The sequence below is a fragment of the Rousettus aegyptiacus genome, unplaced genomic scaffold (genome assembly GCF_014176215.1).
Source record: "Rousettus aegyptiacus isolate mRouAeg1 unplaced genomic scaffold, mRouAeg1.p scaffold_m13_p_11, whole genome shotgun sequence".
In the NCBI taxonomy this organism is placed as follows: domain Eukaryota; kingdom Metazoa; phylum Chordata; class Mammalia; order Chiroptera; family Pteropodidae; genus Rousettus; species Rousettus aegyptiacus.
The window spans coordinates 4,651,040-4,668,442 of NW_023416286.1; the positions used below are offsets into that span (position 1 = coordinate 4,651,040).

The 17,403-nt window shown below is 40.6% G+C and overlaps 1 protein-coding gene across 5 annotated transcripts in view; it reads left to right on the forward strand.

The window, feature by feature from the left end:
* The first annotated feature begins 5 nt into the window (after positions 1-5).
* BRCA2 (BRCA2 DNA repair associated) overlaps positions 6-17,403 on the forward strand; it is a 49,841-nt gene continuing 32,443 nt past the window's right edge. For 3 of the 5 annotated variants that reach the window (XM_036228430.1, XM_036228433.1, XM_036228434.1), the window contains exons 1-11: positions 156-303; positions 690-796; positions 2,839-3,084; positions 6,748-6,913; positions 7,519-7,568; positions 7,657-7,697; positions 7,896-8,007; positions 8,403-8,452; positions 8,709-8,820; positions 9,653-10,744; positions 12,423-17,360. In XM_036228430.1, the coding sequence (XP_036084323.1) occupies positions 730-796; positions 2,839-3,084; positions 6,748-6,913; positions 7,519-7,568; positions 7,657-7,697; positions 7,896-8,007; positions 8,403-8,452; positions 8,709-8,820; positions 9,653-10,744; positions 12,423-17,360 (6,874 nt within the window). In that variant the 5' untranslated portion in view covers positions 156-303; positions 690-729. The other 2 variants (XM_036228431.1, XM_036228432.1) reach the window with 2 other exon arrangements.

Sequence of the window (17,403 nt, forward strand, 5' to 3'; positions counted from 1 at the left end):
CGTGACGTGAGGGAGCGCGGGCTTCGGCGCGAGCTTGTGAAAGCCGGCCGTAGGTACGCGTCCGCGCGGAGGGCGCCCGCGGCAGCGGCTGAGGGTGGCCCGCCCTCCCGGCGCCTGCCCGGCCCGGGGAGCCGCGTCTGCGGAGGCGGTCAGTGCTGGCGGGTGGGAGCCGCGGCCCCCGGGTCTCCGCCCGCCCCCGGCCAGAGGCTCAGCTCCTCCCCGGACTCCATCTTCCCGGGAGCTCGGGGTCCCTCCCCGCTGTCCCAGCTGCCCCAGCCTGAAGCCCCCTTCGTTGGTCACACGGTAGAGTCACCGGAGTGTCGTATTCCGGGAGGTGTCTGCGGCGTCGGGCACACTGGGCGGTCGCTCTGGCGTGGGGACGTTCTGTTTGGAAGTGACGAACGGCGTTGCCTCCCGCGGGGGCCCCCGCCGCACGCGACCATTTAACGTAATCCACAAGAAAGATCACAAACACTGTTCTTGAGTCGCCCTTACCCCATGTCGAGCAGCACAAATATGCAGCTCGCCCCCCTTGTCGCCGCGAGTTCGATTGTTGTCCCAAAAGATGGGACCGCAATAGAGGACCAGTCAGTGTAGCCTTAGGCAGGTGTGCCCCCTTCCGATTCTGCCTCGGCCACTCGGCAAGGACTGCACCCCTGTGAAGCGTGTTCTCATGTTCTATTTTGCAGACTTGATTTCTCAAGCGCTGGAGTAACACGGTAGAGAAAAATGCCTATTGGACGCAAGGAGGGGCCAACTTTCTTTGAAATTTTTAAGACGCGATGCAGCCAAGCAGGTATTGACAACATTTTATATAAACTGATCAACCACACTGAGTAAATGTTTTCAGAAAGATATGTAAATATGCATGCTTGCCAGAAAGAATTCCGACACTTCACGTGCTTTGTTTGCACTATAAATATTCTTAATGGAGTCATAAGTCCTAAGAAAATGATCGTTTATAGTTAACCAAATCATAAGAAGCTATACCCAGTGGATAAAGAAGAGACTGGCCCCTTAGCAGTACAAAATGTTTTTTAAAGCACAGAACCCCTAGCAAATCAGAGTCATTGGTAACGTTACTCTAAAGCAGAAGTTGTCTCAGTACTTTGTGGTCTCAGTACTTTTTTACCTCAAAGAGCTTTTATATAGGTTGCCATTTTAGAAATTAAAACTAAACTTTAAAGAGTATTTAATAATTCACTTAAAAATAACAAATCCACTGCATGTTAACATGAATTATTTTTTAGGAAAAATAACTTTGCCAAAAAAAGTGGCATCGTTTCACAAGTTTGCCATTCTCTTTAATATCTGGCTTAATAGAAGATAGTGGATTCTCATACCTATTGCTGTATCTAATCTGTTGCAATATGTTGCTTTGGTAGAAGTCTATGAAGAAAATCTAGCCTCACACAGCGGCATAGCTGGCGGAGGGGGGGAAGGAGTATTGAAATAGTCTTCAGTTAATTGTGGGTATTTTTCTTTGATACTATATGGAAACTTAAGACAAGTAGTCTTAAAAGTTGCAATGTGGAATCTGAAACCAAATAACGAACTATTCATACTCTGGGCACATTAAGTTCTCTTAATAGGTATTTTTTGCACTTTGAATAAATCTTATCCATATTGCAACATTGATTATTTGGAAAAAGTGTTCTGAATTACACGGATATTGCATGTGTTGACACATTGCATTAAACAATATTTAGAAGATCACATTTGTTAGTCGTGACTAATAGTTGACATTCACTGATGTCATCAGAAACGTCTTTTAAGATGGGGGGATGTCAGCTTCACGGTGGCTGGGAAAGCATAACAAAATTCTGATTTTCATTTGAAGGCTCACATTTTTTCATCGGCAATAAACCATCTGCCGTTTTTCCTGCAGTGACAGGCTCACTTCATTCATTTTCAGAAAAACGTCACAGTCACCCAACTCAGAATGATTTAGTTTGTGAATCATTCTTTCTAATAAAATGGATTTCCATGAAAAAAGTGCTAGTTCGGCTCAGAGTTCATCATGTGAATGCTTTTCTAGGCAATTACTATACTTAGACCCTTTATGCATACTTGCCATTTTGTCACAGAGAATATTAAAAAGATATGCTAAAGGGTTTGGCTTTAATAAAACTAATTTGTACAGCTTATTTAAGGACATTTGAAATTAAACCGGCTTTTAGTGTTTTTTTTTTTTTTTTTTTTACAAGTGCTGGTGATGAATACAGTGACTGCTAGCACAGTGTATTGCCACTGCCTTGACTCATGCAAAGGTGTCAACACTGTGAAAAAGACATATGATGCCTGAGTAGTATTGTGACAAGAGTTTTGACCTTTTGGATCTCCTGCAGGGTCTTGGGGACATTCCCCCCAAGTGGTCCACAGACCACAGTCTTAAGAGCCACTGCTTTAAGGATGGGTAGATCATACTAGAAGTTTTATCATTTCTCTCTGACAAAGAATCTTTTTATTCCCTTCTAGTCATAGTCTGCCTGTTCCTTATACCCACAGATTTATCATGTCCTCTAGTCTCTATAAAAGTTTGAATTGTTGTCTGTTGGAATGCATTCTTACTATGGTTGTTGTTTCTGAATGGTGAACATAAAACTCTAGAGGAGCTAATGTAGCTAAAATCTACCTCCTTGTAACTTTTGTAAACTTGTTACACCGTAATACAGATGCGCAAGAGAACAGACAAATGAACCTGTTTAATGAATATGCTTTAACAAAAGTCACCACAGTCAAAATCTCAAGCATCCTTTTCTTTGTTATCTGTATTGTCTCACAAATTTTTCTGTGTTTCTTATTAAAACCAAGATGGGATTTTTATTTTTCTTACAGATTTAGGACCAATAAGCCTTAATTGGTTTGAAGAACTTTCTTCAGAAGCTCCACTCTATAATTCCGAAACTGCAGAAGATTCTGAATATAAAATCAGTAGTTGTGAACCAAACCTATTTAAAACACCACAGAGGAAACCTTATCAGCAATTGGCTTCAACTCCAGTAATATTCAAAGAGCAAGATCTAACTCTGCCACTGTACCCATCTCCTTTAAAAGGATTAGCTAAAGACAGATTAAATCTAGGTAAGTAATGGATGCAGACTAGGGAAAAATACGAACTAGGGATTTAGACAAACCCGTGTTAAGAATCCCAGCTCTGTCATTAACTCTGTCGGGTTGGTCTCACTTTCTCCACCTAAGAAATGGAGATGGTGAAAATAGTATCCGATAAGTTCGTATTAAATGTTGTAAGTACTTAATAAATATTTCTTTTCTCTGTCCTGCCTACTGAGAATTGCTAAATTATATCTTTCCTATACCAAAAACACTAAAACTTGTTTCGATGTTAACTAAACTAAACTATATTTCTGCAGGCTATCAGGACAGATTATTTTTATCAATTTGCTGTACATGTCCTTTGATGTGGTTTCGGTTTCCCTGGCTGACGTGTCAAGTGTTTCCAATCAATCGTAATAAAATTTTACGTTGTCATTGGAATACTTATTACCTGCTTGACTTCAGTAGCACTGTCTCCCTTTCTCTGGAAAACTGTTCTCCAGTGAGGGGTTAATGGTGGGTGCGCAGATGAAGTCTAGCCTGAGGCCGATGTTGTACCTGGCAGAGAGACCTAAGCGCAGTGAGAGTTGAGAAGAGAGAGCATAAATAGTATAGGTGAGATTCAGAAACTTGAAAACAGGATAGAGTGAAAGTGTTCTAGGCCAAGGGAAAACATGAAGAATATGTTAAGAGAATAGCAAGTAATTCAGATCTTTGGGAGTGTTGAATTTGGCAGGGACCAATAAACAACCTAAGACTAAAAAGAACAGATCAGAGACAGGCGCTGAATGCCAGGCTGCTGAAATTGAATTTATTTGCAAATTCGATCATGCTACTTCCTGCTTCAAACCTTTGATTACCTGCTGCCCCTTTGCCCTCATTATAAGATCCAGACTCTTCACTCCCTACAGGGCGCTTTATAATCTGGTCTCATTAACTCTTGCCTCCCCTTGCCTTAACCCATCCTCAAATTACCATTCCTACTGAATTTCTTTTTGAAACCACAAGGCTCTGTGGCTCTCTGCACTTCATCCCCTTGGCCAGAATTTACTTCTTCTGACTTAGATTTCAGCTATTCATTTAGCTTCTAGCGAAGGAGATTTGCATAATTAATTATAGTGCAATAAATGCTGCGAAAGAGAGGAAATCGGTGGTACTAGAAAATGCGCACATGAAGGGAAGGCAGGCAGTGGGAAGAGATGTCCTGAGGCATGCACCCTGAGCATTCGCTAAGTAATTGTGGAATAAATGGGCGTAGTTTTGCTTTAGAAAGCCTGATAATTGACAGTAGTCTTTGGAGATGTGTTTTTCAAAATGTAATTCCTGGGAACCATCTAGGTTCCTGAGGTGCCGATGGGAAAGGAAGCTTGCAGGCCCTCATCTGAATCTGTTGAGTAGATCCTCTGGAAACAAAGGCCTTCAATGCACATTTTAAAGTAACTGGGTGACTTGTGGAAAGAGAAGACTGTCGGCCGGGAGGTCGACTGGAGACACGCAGGGGCCCAGGGGACCGGAGGCAAGTGCCAGAATCAGGGTGCTGGTAGTGACGGTGTCTGCGGAAGGGGGAAACTGCAGGACCCTGCAGTAACCTAGGGGTGGGGAATTCCAGAGAAAGAATTACGTCACAGGCGTGGAGCATGTCTAAGTTGAAGTACAGTGGTGACATAGAAATTGTAAGCACTGGAGGAAAAGCAGGTTGAAGAGGAAAAGATTTGAAAGGATGAAAAGTAGGTCGTGTTTGGACCCGCAGGTCGAGACGGTAATGGGACGTTAAGATGGCGATGCCCTGCAGGCTTGTTGGGATACAGACGCGCTGTAGAAAGAGGGCAGGAGGAGAGAAAGCTACAGGGGTCAGCTGTTTAGAAAGTGACAGTCATCAGCTACCACAAGCATAGGGAGTGTCAGGTGGAGGAGATGCGGAGAAGCAGAAGGGGCCTCCTCCATCTTATTCCAAGCTCCCTTGCCTGGCTTGCTGGGCGATATGGATGCCAACATAAATTAGATGGCCTCGGCCCGTAGCACCTCGCTCTGTTTGGGAGAAGACACAGAAGTCTACAGTGCCGGACGCATTTGAGCAGGAGCACGTGGGAAGCGCAGCGCGGGGTGGTGGGGGAGGGGTGCGCAGTGACAGGAGCAGCCAGCTGTCCTCAGTGGCAGGAAACGCTCCGTAACCAGGTGACGCTGCGCCTCCAAGCCCGATGACTCCTCGAGCCCTGCCAGGACCGCTGCCTCGAACCGGGGAGCGAGGGGGCGAGGTCCTGAGGCCACGTGGACCCCGCAGAGGCACTAACGGTGTGAGGCTAGAGCGTGACAGTTCTGTTGACTGCTCTCTAGAGACTGTGCTTTTACGTTTACTTTGAACTCTGTGCTGAAGTGGAGGACTTATGCAGTTTTCAGCCTGCTTGGTTCAGTTCCGACGTCTCATATATCTTTTTAAGAAAAAGATTATCCCTAAAGTTCCGCGCGGAAATGAGCCATTTCCACTGCTGGGCAGTCCTTCCTTTTTAAAGGGATTATTCTCAAAGGCAGTTTTTAAGAAGAATAATAGGTGCCTCAAGTGCCTCTTTTGTGACCCAGAAAGCAGGAATGCGGAAAACCTGCAGGCTGGGCTTGGAGAGCCACGGGGCCTTAGAAACCCTGTGTGAGCACAGTTGTGTGGGAAATCAGGAGCAGACGTGCTGCGTGTCGCTGGCTGCAACCCACCCTTCTGGTCACCGCGGCTGACCAGTGCTGTGGAGTCACTCCAACACAGCAGGCGGTTACTGCCGTTGCTAGGATACAATGAGACGGGAGACAAAGCTCTACCTCAGGGAACTCACAGTCTAATAGGGAAAACAGCTAGCGTTTGATAAACTGCAAGGAACCGTGGAGGGGCAGTCACTCACTCTCACCTTAGGGACCACTGAAGTATTCTGGAGGAGGTAGTTTCAAGACGGAAGCCTGAGGGAGGATGTTCCAGGTCAAGAGAAATAAAAAGAGAAACAGTTTGTACAGAGCGCGGAGTGAAAGCATTTGTGCGAGGTGTGCGAGTGGCTGGACGTGGCTGACACTGAAGTGGGAAGATCATCGCTGGAGAAGTTAACACATCAGGTCGTGACGGCCTTGCCACTAGGGAGTTTTGTTACAGAGTTTGAACTGGATCCTGAGAACAAAATCTTAAAGGTTTTCAGGAGACAAGTAATGTGGTCAGACCTGGTACCTTGGTTTTCAGTAAATGTCTTTCCCTTCACTCTTACCCTCCATGATACCATAGTACCGTGTGCAGCTTCGTCACAGGACACGCCACATTCTGCTTTCTCTTCGGCTTGTGTGCATATCAGAGAATTTCACCAGAGGGTTGGGGGAGAGAGGGAAGGTAGATGGGGTAAAAGGGGTCAGATGTGTGGTGACGGAAATCTACATATGCCTTACTGTTGAATTGTATGTATGAAACTTACTGGGCTTTGTTAACCAATGTCACCATAAAAAAAAAAATTCCCTACTATATTCTGAACTCCCAAGGTTAAAGCTGTATCCTGATGGCATTACCCAAAGTGCCTCATACATATTAGATGCTTAATATGGCTGTCGAGTGGGGGCAGGCAGCCCTTTTTGGGAGGAATCAGCAAACTGAGAAGCCAGGTCAGACTGAATTCCCATACGTTCTCTTTCCCAGTACAAATGAGACTTCTTGTTTTTAAAAACTTCCAGAGAATGAAAGTTCACAGTCCAGAGCACATGTCCCTTCACCGAATTATTCCCTTCCAAGGAAGGATGTCACCAACAGTAAGCATGAAAGTTGTCGCACGATGAAGGCTAAAACGGATCAAGCCAGTGATATGACCAGCCCACCTCCAAATTCTGGTCTTGGTGAAAGGTACGATGAAGCTATTACACTAAAATACTTAAATGTTTTCCTACATATACTTGTTTTATAGAAAAGCATCTGATTTTTACACTAATATTTTTGCAGTCAGCCTGGTAGAGGATCTTTTATTTTTAAATCTTTTAAGTCGAGTTCTTTAATACAATGATTTTTACATTAGAAGCATTTACATTGTTTTTATAATGTTGAATTCACTGATTTTTCTGTATATCCCATGAAATTTTTAAGTAACAGACGTGTTGATGATGAAAAACAATGCCTTTGAAATGTCAATTTAAATTATTTTTGTCTTTTGAATCACTGGAGAGAATATGATTTATAGATTGACTTTATATAATTTTTAAATTCAAAATATACAATTCCTAGCAGGTGAAATTTATAAGTACTTGATATATTTCAGTGGGCATTTTAAACATAATTTGGTGCTTAAGTCTTCATGAGATATTTACTTTTTAAAAAATAATATAATAATATTACAGAGTAGTATAATTCTAATAATTGGTGTAACTGAGAGTCCCTTTTATTTAATTAGTACATTTTTTTGCCATTTCTGTCATCTCTTGAATAACCTGAGGCGTTTGCTTTGTTTGCTTTAGTCCCGGTGTTCCATGCTGTACACATGTGACACCACAAAGAGAAAAATCAGGTATGATTAGGAGCAAGCATTTTTATTTTTTAAATATTCTAAATTTTAATAAAAATAATACTTAGTCATTTTCTCTTGTTTTCACCAGTGGTATGTGGAAGTTTATTTCATACACCAAAGCTCACGGAGGTAAATATTCTGCTGCATTAATTTTTATCTTGTAGTAACTGTGAACTTGACAACGGTGCCATACCTTTGTCCTGAGGTTTACAGATCCATACCTACAGTTTCCCGTAGGCATTCAGTGCATGATAAATGAAATACAAGTGAATGAAAAATATTCTTAATCATCAGTGCCTTTCTATGAAATAAACTCTTTATTTCCAGGGTCAGACACCAAAACATATTTCTGAAAGTCTGGGAGCCGAGGTGGATCCTGACATGTCGTGGTCAAGCTCTTTAGCCACACCGCCAACCCTCAGCACCACTGTGCTCTTAGGTAATGCTGTCACACGTGCGCTTCATACGAAGGTAGACGATGTCGATAAAGTGCCATCTCTAATGCTTCTGTTAGAGAGGAAATGGGAAAAGATAATTCATAATTAGGCTAGGTAATACTGTCTTTGATGAGTGTGTTAGTTCAGAATAGTTCTGTTTAGTGTAGATTGGGATAAATCACAAGTACATTAAGTGGTATTCTGTAGAAGTCAATTTAATTTATACACAAACCAGGACTATTTTTATTCTAGTAAATTACTGTGCTTGTTTCAGATGTGTCATTTCATCCAACAGTGTATGTCTTTTGATGTCTGATCAAAAATACATAAGGTTTTGTATTAACTATAGTGTATCTTGTATAATTCAATGTAGGTAAGTTGAATTTTTCTTTTACAGTCAGAGATGAAGAAGCGTCTGCAGCTGCATGTCCTAATGATACTGCTGCTGTAAGTAAATGTGACAGACTGATTATGCTGTTGCAGTTGCCTATCACTTTAGTATGCTTTGAAAAATTTTTTATCTTACACTTTTTCATTCTCTAATTTCTGATTTATCTAAGCCTTTGAAAAAGTCTCTACACCTGTTCCTATATGTGATTTTCTTTGACTTCCTATGAAACGCTGCTGTCTCTCTGTTTAAGAATAAGTTGAATATTTATGTATGCTGAGAGTTTCTATAAATTGTAAAATATAACTTTTATAGATTTTGAAAAGCTATTTTTCTAACCGTGATGAAAGTCTGAAGAAAAATGATAGGTTTATCTCATCTGGGCCAGACAATGAAAACGAAAATCAAAGAGAAGCCAGAAGCCATGGTAAGTCCTAATTTAATTGAACTACTGTTTTTAATTGACGTTATTGAAGTATTGCTTCTCTTAGAGAGAAAACACATTGCTTCTCCTTTCTTGATGACCGAAGGTATTGCAAGTAGAAGCTAACCTGATTTAGATGAAAATGTTGAAACATCATGCTAACACGAGATGATTCAAGATGCTGTTGTGACACAAAAACAAAACAAAACTCACTACTCAGACCTTAGAGATGAAGACTTAACAAAATGTGAAGGCTTTATTTTCTAATTAGAAAGTAAACTGGCTGCAGATATATCAGAAACATACCAAAAATTACCAGTCAGGTCATTGGAATATTGCATTTTGTGTGTACGTCTGCATAAAAGTGTAGGATTGTGTGTGTGTGTGTGTGTGTGAGAGAGAGAGAGAGAGAGAGAGAGAGAGAGAGAGAGAGAGAGAGAGAAAGAGAGAAATCAGATTTTACTCTTGGTTGATTTTACTCTTGGTTGTTGTAGGGCCACTAAATTAATTGAGATCATCTGGTTTGACAAATCTTAGAATATTAAATTGTGTATATATAGTAAGATTGGTCGAGTTTTAATTGTGGAGCCAGTAAAGAAAGGTTTTTGGAGATTGGAGTATGAATAAAAGGCTTTTGGTGCATTAGAATCAGTCTTTATCAGGGGAAGGGTGGCATGCCCCCCCCCTCCAAAAAAAGAGCACTCAGAATAACCCTTTAAATGTTAAATTATGTTGGGTAGTATATATTATTTCTATGAAAAAGATTGTGAGCATGGGATAAATTATGTGGTTATATTATAAAATGTTAATATGCCTCTGTTTTAAATTTTAACAGGACGGGGGAATTCATTTGATAAAGTAAGTAGCTGCGAAGACCATATTAGAAAATCAGTGCCAAATGTTCTTGAAGACGACGTGCATGAAAACATTGCAGATGTTTCTGAAGAAGATAGTTTTTCATTATATGTTTCTAAATATAAAACAAGAAACCTTCAAAAAATAAAAACAAGCAAGACTAGGAAAAATATTTTCAGTGAAACAAAAACCAATGAATGTGAAGAAGCTAAAAACAAAGTGAAAGAAAATAAACATTCCTTTGTATCTGAAATGGGACCAAATGACAGTGGTCCATTAGATTCAAGTATGACAGATCAGAAGCCCTTTGGGAATGGAAGTGAAGCAGTGTCCGAGGAAGTTTTACGGTCTTCAGCCACTGGATGGTCACCGCTGACCCTCTTGGGTCTAAATGGAACCCAGATGGATGAAACACCCCTACTGTGTATTTCCTCTTGTGACCAAAATGATTCAGAAAAAGATCTAGTAGGCACAGGGACAGAATGCACCAACTTCGTTACTTTAGAAAATTCTTTGCCGTGTATTTCAGGTGTACCAAAAACAGAGACGCTACTAAGTGAGGAAACAGTGGTAAATAAGGGAGGCGCCGGGCAGTGTCTTGAATCTCCCACTCGTGTGGTAAAGCACACACTGGCTGAAACTTCCCTGATGGCTTCTCCACTTCGGGGTGTTGAAAAGTGTGTACCCGGGATCAGAGAATTGCCTGAGGAGACATCCAGTACAGTGTTCTCAAATGATATGCCTGATCCCGACTTTAAAGAAGAACCCGAAGCCTCTGAAAGCGGATTGGAAATACACACTGTTTGCTCACAGAAGGACGGTTCTTTATGTTCAAGTTGTGTTGATGGAAGCTGGCCAGCCACTATCACACGCAATCCTGTGGCTTTGAAGAATACGGGTTTAATATCCACTTTGAGGAAGAAAACTATAAAGTTTATTTATGCTGTAAATGATGAAACATCTCATCAAGGACTAAAAATACAGAAAAGCCAGGAATCAGGACTGAGTTATTCAGCCCAGTTTGAAGCAGACACTTTTGAAGCGCCACCCACAGTTATAAATGCCGGTTCAGGTATGTGTGTGTGTATGTAGAGAGAGAGTTTTATGGATGGTGACAAGTTCTCTTATTTGACCCTGTGTATCAGTAATCTTTTTCAAGAGCATACTGCCTGCTTTCCTTCTATAGTGGTTTTGGTTTTTGTTCTGTAGTTTTAAAATCTCCATATCTTGTACAGTTGACCCTTGAACTATCCGGAGGTTGGGGCGCCAATCCCCAGGCAGTCAGAAAGACCCAGCTGTCCCTCATTAACCCCTGCAACACCAATGCTCAAGGGCCCTGTATGAAACGGCCCAGGGCAGTACCTACAGTCAGCAATCCAGCCACAGAGCAAAAACACTGTTTCAATCCATGGTGTCTTGAATCTGTGCATGCAAAACCCAGGGATGTGGAGTGTCAACTGTATGTTTACTGAAAAAAAATCCAAGTTTTAAGTGGATCTGCTCAGCTCCAACCCATGTCATTCAAAGGTCACCTGTAGTCAGTATCAGGCAGTGTCAGCATATGTTATTGGTTAGTTAGGCCTTTGATTAACAGTCTTCAAATTCATTTCATCAGACTTATTGGATCAGTTTGCATGGTATATGTGTAATCATCACTCTTGAGACAGAGCCTGTGATTTATAAGCATCAAGAGCTTGGCTACATACTTCCTGCTTTAATTTCCTGTGTTTATTATGTGCAGATTGGACGATTCTGTAAATGCATTATGCTATTGACTGTGTTTTCTCTAAAGCAAGCAAAAAAAAAAAAAAATAGAGGGGAGAAACTAATTGCTAGCTAAGTTTAAGCCAGTTCTAAAATAAAGTGGTGATTTTTGTTGTTGTTACATAATTTTCCTAAATAGTTAGAGATTGCTCAGCGTTATTACTGTATCTCTGTTTGTCCAGAATGTGCACAGTGAAACTTATTTTTTATTTGAGCAACAGTTCTTCTAATCAGTAGCTATACTCTGTTAAAAAAGGTGATTTTAGCTCCCTGTGAGAAGATTGTAGTGGGTTGTAATATCTCAGTGATTGAAAGTTTTGGTGGAACTGTTTGAGATTTGGTTTAATTTCCAGAGAAAAGTGTTTAACGTCGTATATATCAGAGTTAAAACAAATAAAACAGCTAATATGCAGTACCAGTCACTTATTAAAGAAAATGAGATTGATAATTTTGACTTGTTGATAGGAAGTTCAGAGGACCTTTAAAATGAACTCAATAGAGTAGTTTAATTTGCTTTTATAATTGAGATGATGTCATCTTCAGGCCTTTCATCTCTAGAACCTGTTTTTAAAAGTTGATTTTTTTTCAATATGAAAGATTGAATTAACTAAAGAAAATTATTTTCCTTTCCCTTGCTTTTTATCTTCTATTACACCAATATTAGCAATGAATTTTTTCCAATTTTATTTTCCAATGAAAATACTTAGAATTTTACTCTCAATAACTAACTACTTTCTGGAGCTGCATACTAATTTAAGTTGAGTTGATACATACTACAAAAAAATACTAGGTCCTAGTTATCTTTAGTTGGAAAATGTAATAACTTCAAAATAGGCAATCTTTAGAATTCTTTTTTTTAAAACCAAACATCACATCTCGCTTTCATATAATTCTTGTTTTAGATGCTACCTTTTTAACTTTATAGAAAATATTTGCTGAATGTGATTGATGGTACTTATTTTGTCACTTTGTGTCTTTTTGCTTAGGTTTACTGCACTCTTCTGTCAAAAAAAACTGTATACAAAATGATTCTGAAGAATCAACTTTGTCTTCGACCAGCTCTTTTGGGACAATTCTGAGAAAATGTTCCAATAGTGAAAGCAATTCTTCCAATAATAAAATAATATCTCAGGACCTTGAGTACAAAGAAGCAAAAATTTATAAAGAAAAACTGCAGTCACTTATAACCGCAGGTACCAACTGTCTGTCACGCATACAGGAAAAGCATTGTGGAGATGGCCCCCAAAGCCCAAGTGTTTCAGACATAAAAGAAACCTTCTTACCTACAGTGTGTCACCCTGCAGTGCCACAGTCGGAAGGGCCGTGTAGTGGTGGTATTCACTTTCAGTCCCAGGAAAGCTTTTTACGTGACCACGATGATATCCACACTTTAACTCCTAGGTCCAGGGAGCCTCCATCAAACCCAGCTGTGATTTCTAAAGGAAATGAATCATATGAAATATCAGAGAAACTACAATATAAGAATTGTGAAGCTGGTTTTGATTTGACCAAAAATATTCTCGTGGAACAGAATCAAGAAATAGGTGTTTTAAATGAAAATTCTAAAAAAGCTGAGCTGTTGTCACCTGAAGAAACCACAACAGTAGCATCACCTTCTGTGATGGTACAGTTCAACCAAAATACAAACCTCACATCAATCCAAAAGGAACAAGAAGAGACTACTTCCGTTTCAAAAATAACTGCCAGTTCAAACTCTAAAAAACTTTTTCAAGACAGTGAGAATGATTTTGTCTTTGAAATAACTACTGAAAAGAATATGCCTGTTTTAGGAAATTTTAAGGAACTTCACAAGGCCGACCTCGGTTGTGTAAGAGGACCTGTTTTCAAGTCTGCCCCAGTGGTAGGTACAGGCAGAGATCACAAACAGGTAGCCAAAGGGCCTGTTATTAAAGGTTTTGATTCATCAAATAAAATCCATGATTTTACAGAGAAGGACAGAAATAACGTAACACAGCAACTAAAAATGACTCTTGGTGAAGATTCAAAATCACACATCTCCTTGGACATAGATAAGAAATCAAACAGAAATGATGATTGCATGGACAAATGGGTAGGACTCTCAGATCCAATTTCAAATCACAATTTTGGAAATGGCTTCAGAACAGCTTCTAATAAAGAAATAAGACTCTCTGAACACAACATTAAGAAAAGTAAAGTACTCTTCAAAGATATTGAAGAAAACTTTGGTACTGACTTAGCTTATGTTGAAATTGTAAATATCTCATCATTAGAAAATCAAAAGAAACTAAGCAAACCTCATGCACTTAATTCACAGTCAACTAACATTGGATCTGAGTGTGTGCAGAGTAGAGCATTTGTTTCTAATAGTGAATACAGTAACACAACTCCTCCAACTTTATCTTTAAAGCGAGATTTTACTTCAGACCATAATTTAACACCTAGCCAAAAGGCAGAGATTACAGAGCTTTCCGCTATATTGGAAGAATCAGGAAGTCAGTTTGAATTTACACAGTTCAGAAAACCAAGCCACATGATACAGAATAATCCATTTGAAATGCCCAAAAGCCAGATGCCTGTCTTGAACACCACTCGTGAGGAGTGGAAAGACATCGACCATCTCACAATCAATATCCCACCCATCAGTCAAGTAGAGAGCAGCAGGGAATTTGAAAGTAAGCACAAGTTTGCTTGCTCATTGAAAACCAACTGTAACAAAAGTGCTTTTGGGGATTTAACAGATAAAAATGAAGCGATGTTCAGAGGCTTTTATTCTGCTCGTGGCACAAAACTGAATGTTTCTAGCGAAGCACTGCAGAAAGCTAAGAAACTGTTCAGTGACATTGAGAATATTAGTAAGGAAACTGACGCAGAAGTGGATCCAAGGAGTTTCTTTTCAAATAAATGTGAAAATTCTGTCTCGATGTTTGATGTAGAAAATTACAACGATAAAAGTCCTAATGAAAAAAATAATAAATGGCAATTAAGACAACAAAATAACATCGAAGTGACTACTGGCATTTTTGTTGAAGAAAAGACTGCAGATCACAAGAAAAACACAGAAAATGAAGATAACAGATGTGCTGATGCCAGTAGAAATATTTGTAACTTGGGAGAATCTGATGGCAGTGATTCAAGTAAAGATGGTCCAGTTTATGTTCATGAAGATAAAAACGGCTGGCTACATGTCGGTCAGCACAAGGTACACGTACAACCACCTAGCCAGTATACGAGGGAGGGGAGCACTCAAGTCAAAGAGATTTTGTCAGATTTGACGTGTCTGGAGGCTGTGAAAGCTGAAGAAACACTTCATGTTAACATGTCAGCTAAAGAACAGTTAACTGCTAATACAACGGGGCAAAACATCAAATATTTTGATGTTTCGGATATATCTTTTCAGACTGCAAGTGGGAAAAAGATCAGTGTTTCCGAAGATTCGTTAAATAAAGTTGTAACTTTCTTTGATCAAAAATGTGCAGAAGAATTGGATAACTTTTCAGATGCCTTGAATTCTGAGTTACTTTCTGGAATAAATGTTAATAATATGGACATTTCAAGTCATGAGGAAACAGATATGGTTAAAGAGAAAACATTGAAAGAAAGTGACCCCGTTTGTATTAAAAATGAATTACCAACTCTCCAGCCAGGACCAAAACGTGAAATCGAAAAGATCAAAGAACCTGCCATGTTGGGTTTTCATACAGCTAGTGGGAAAAGGGTAGAAATTGCTAAGGAATCTTTGGACAAAGTGAAAAACCTTTTCGATGAAAAACAGTATAATAGTGAAGCCACTCATTTTAGCCATCAGGGGGCAAAGATGCTACAGGACAGAGAGGAATGTAAAGAAGGGCTTGAAGTAGCACATGAGACAGTTGAAATAACAGCTGCCCCAAAGTGTAAAGAAATGCAGAATTCTCTAGAGGAGAAAAAACTTGTTTCTAACAAGACCTTGCTGCCCGGGCTCTTAAGTGATAATTTATACAGACAAAATGAAAATCTTAAAACGTCAACTAGTACCTCTCTGAAAATTAAAATACATGAAACCATAGAAAAAGAAACAGCAAAAAGTTCTACAACTCATTACACAAATCAGTCCACTTGTTCGGCCACTGAAAATTCTGTGTTAGCATTTTACACAGGACATGGTAGAAGAATTTCTGTGAGTCAGGCTTCACTGCTTGAAGCAAAAAAATGGCTTAGAGAAGGAGAATTGGATGATCGTTCAGAAAATATAAATGCTGCCAAGGTTACATGTTTAAAAGACTATCCTGAGTATTATGTAGAAAATCCTTCATGTGCAAATCGCTCAAACACTATCATAACTAAAAGTGACAAAAATGCCTCTGATAAACAAGATTCAGCTTATTTAAGTAACAGTAGCATGTCTAACAACTCTTCCTACCATTCTGACTTTTGCCATTCCAATGAGGTATGTAATAAATCAGAATCTCTCTCAAAACATAAAATGGGTAATTCTAGTGTTGAGCCAGTAGTGACGAATGTCACAGATGGAAAAAGCACTGGTTTTTCAGAAGTGATACCGACTGCGAGAGAAGCAAACACATACCCACGAACTGTAAATGAAGATATTTGTGTTCAGAAATTCGTGACCAACTCTTCTCACAAAAATAAAGATGCAGCCACAGAAGTGGCGGTGTCCGATTCAAACAATTCTGAGATAGGGTCGCCTGCATTCAGTACGGCAGGTGGTCAAGGGGTCCTCGTTTCACATGGGATGAAAGCGGGAGGGCGACTTAGAGACGCTTGCACGAAGGTCATTAAACAAGACACCGAGCATGAATCGGGCCCCGGCCAAGTGCAAACGGAGGCAGGAGATGACTCAGAGAATGTTATTTTTCCTAACTCTTTGGACACTGTGCATTCATATAAGGTTTTTACTGACATGCAAAGTGAACAGAGCCTACAGCACGGCCAAAGGATGTCAGGATCAGGGGAAGTTCCTGAAATGTCACCTCTTCGGCTTGATTCGAAAACTTCTGGCATAAGTAAATTGAATACAGGGCCACCTGCCAAGTCGGTCTCTTCTACGCAGTCCCCTGGGATTTTTAGCACGGCAGGTGGGAAGTCGGTGCCGGTGTCGGGCGCTGCACTGCAAAAGGCCAGGCAGGTATTTTCTAGGCTAGAAGAGAGTGCCGAGCAGCTCGGGGCCGGAGTAGCCCGTGAATGTGATGAAGATCATTCAGAGAAGGCCACAAGAGAAGACGATACCGTGAAACGCACCCCCCGGCATGTCCCGTCTCTCACTTTCTCTGGCTTTAGCACGGCAAGTGGAAAACAGGTGTCCGTCTCTGAAAGTGCCTTCATCAAGGTTAAGGGGATGTTGGCGGAATTTGATTTCGGCAGAGCCGAATGTGCTCTACAGCGTCCACCCTCGCCCCGACAAGATGGGTCACAAGTGCCACCTCTCTCCTGGATTGATAAAGGAGCCCCAGGACACTCCACAGACTCCGAAATGAAAAAGGCCTACAGTGAAGAATTTAAATTACCAAATAACGGCCCCACTGCAACTGGTCCCTCGGAATGCACGCGCTCCACTGGCTTCTCGCCAAACCCCTCTCAGTTTCAGCAAGGCGAGCAGCGGGTGATACTAAGAGGCAAAGCGTTGCCGGTTGAGACCGGTCATCTTTTGGGAAAAGAACAAGTTTTACCCGAAAATATGAAAGCGGAAATTGGGAAAACTGAAACTTGTCCTATTCTCCCGATGAAAACAAATACAGAAATTTCTTCTTACTCCAAAGACCCAGAAAACTATTTTGAAACAGAAGCAGTAGAGATCGCCAGAGCTTTTATGGAGGACGGTGAGCTGACCGATTCTGAACTGCGGAGTCGTCCCGCACGCTCTCTTGCATGCCAAAACAGCGAGGAAACTGGTTCATTAAATTTAAGAACAGGAAAAAGAAGAGGAGAGGCACTTTTCTCGGTCGGTAAGTGTCTACTTTTGCCTTTCGGTTTGCCAGCCACTTTTTA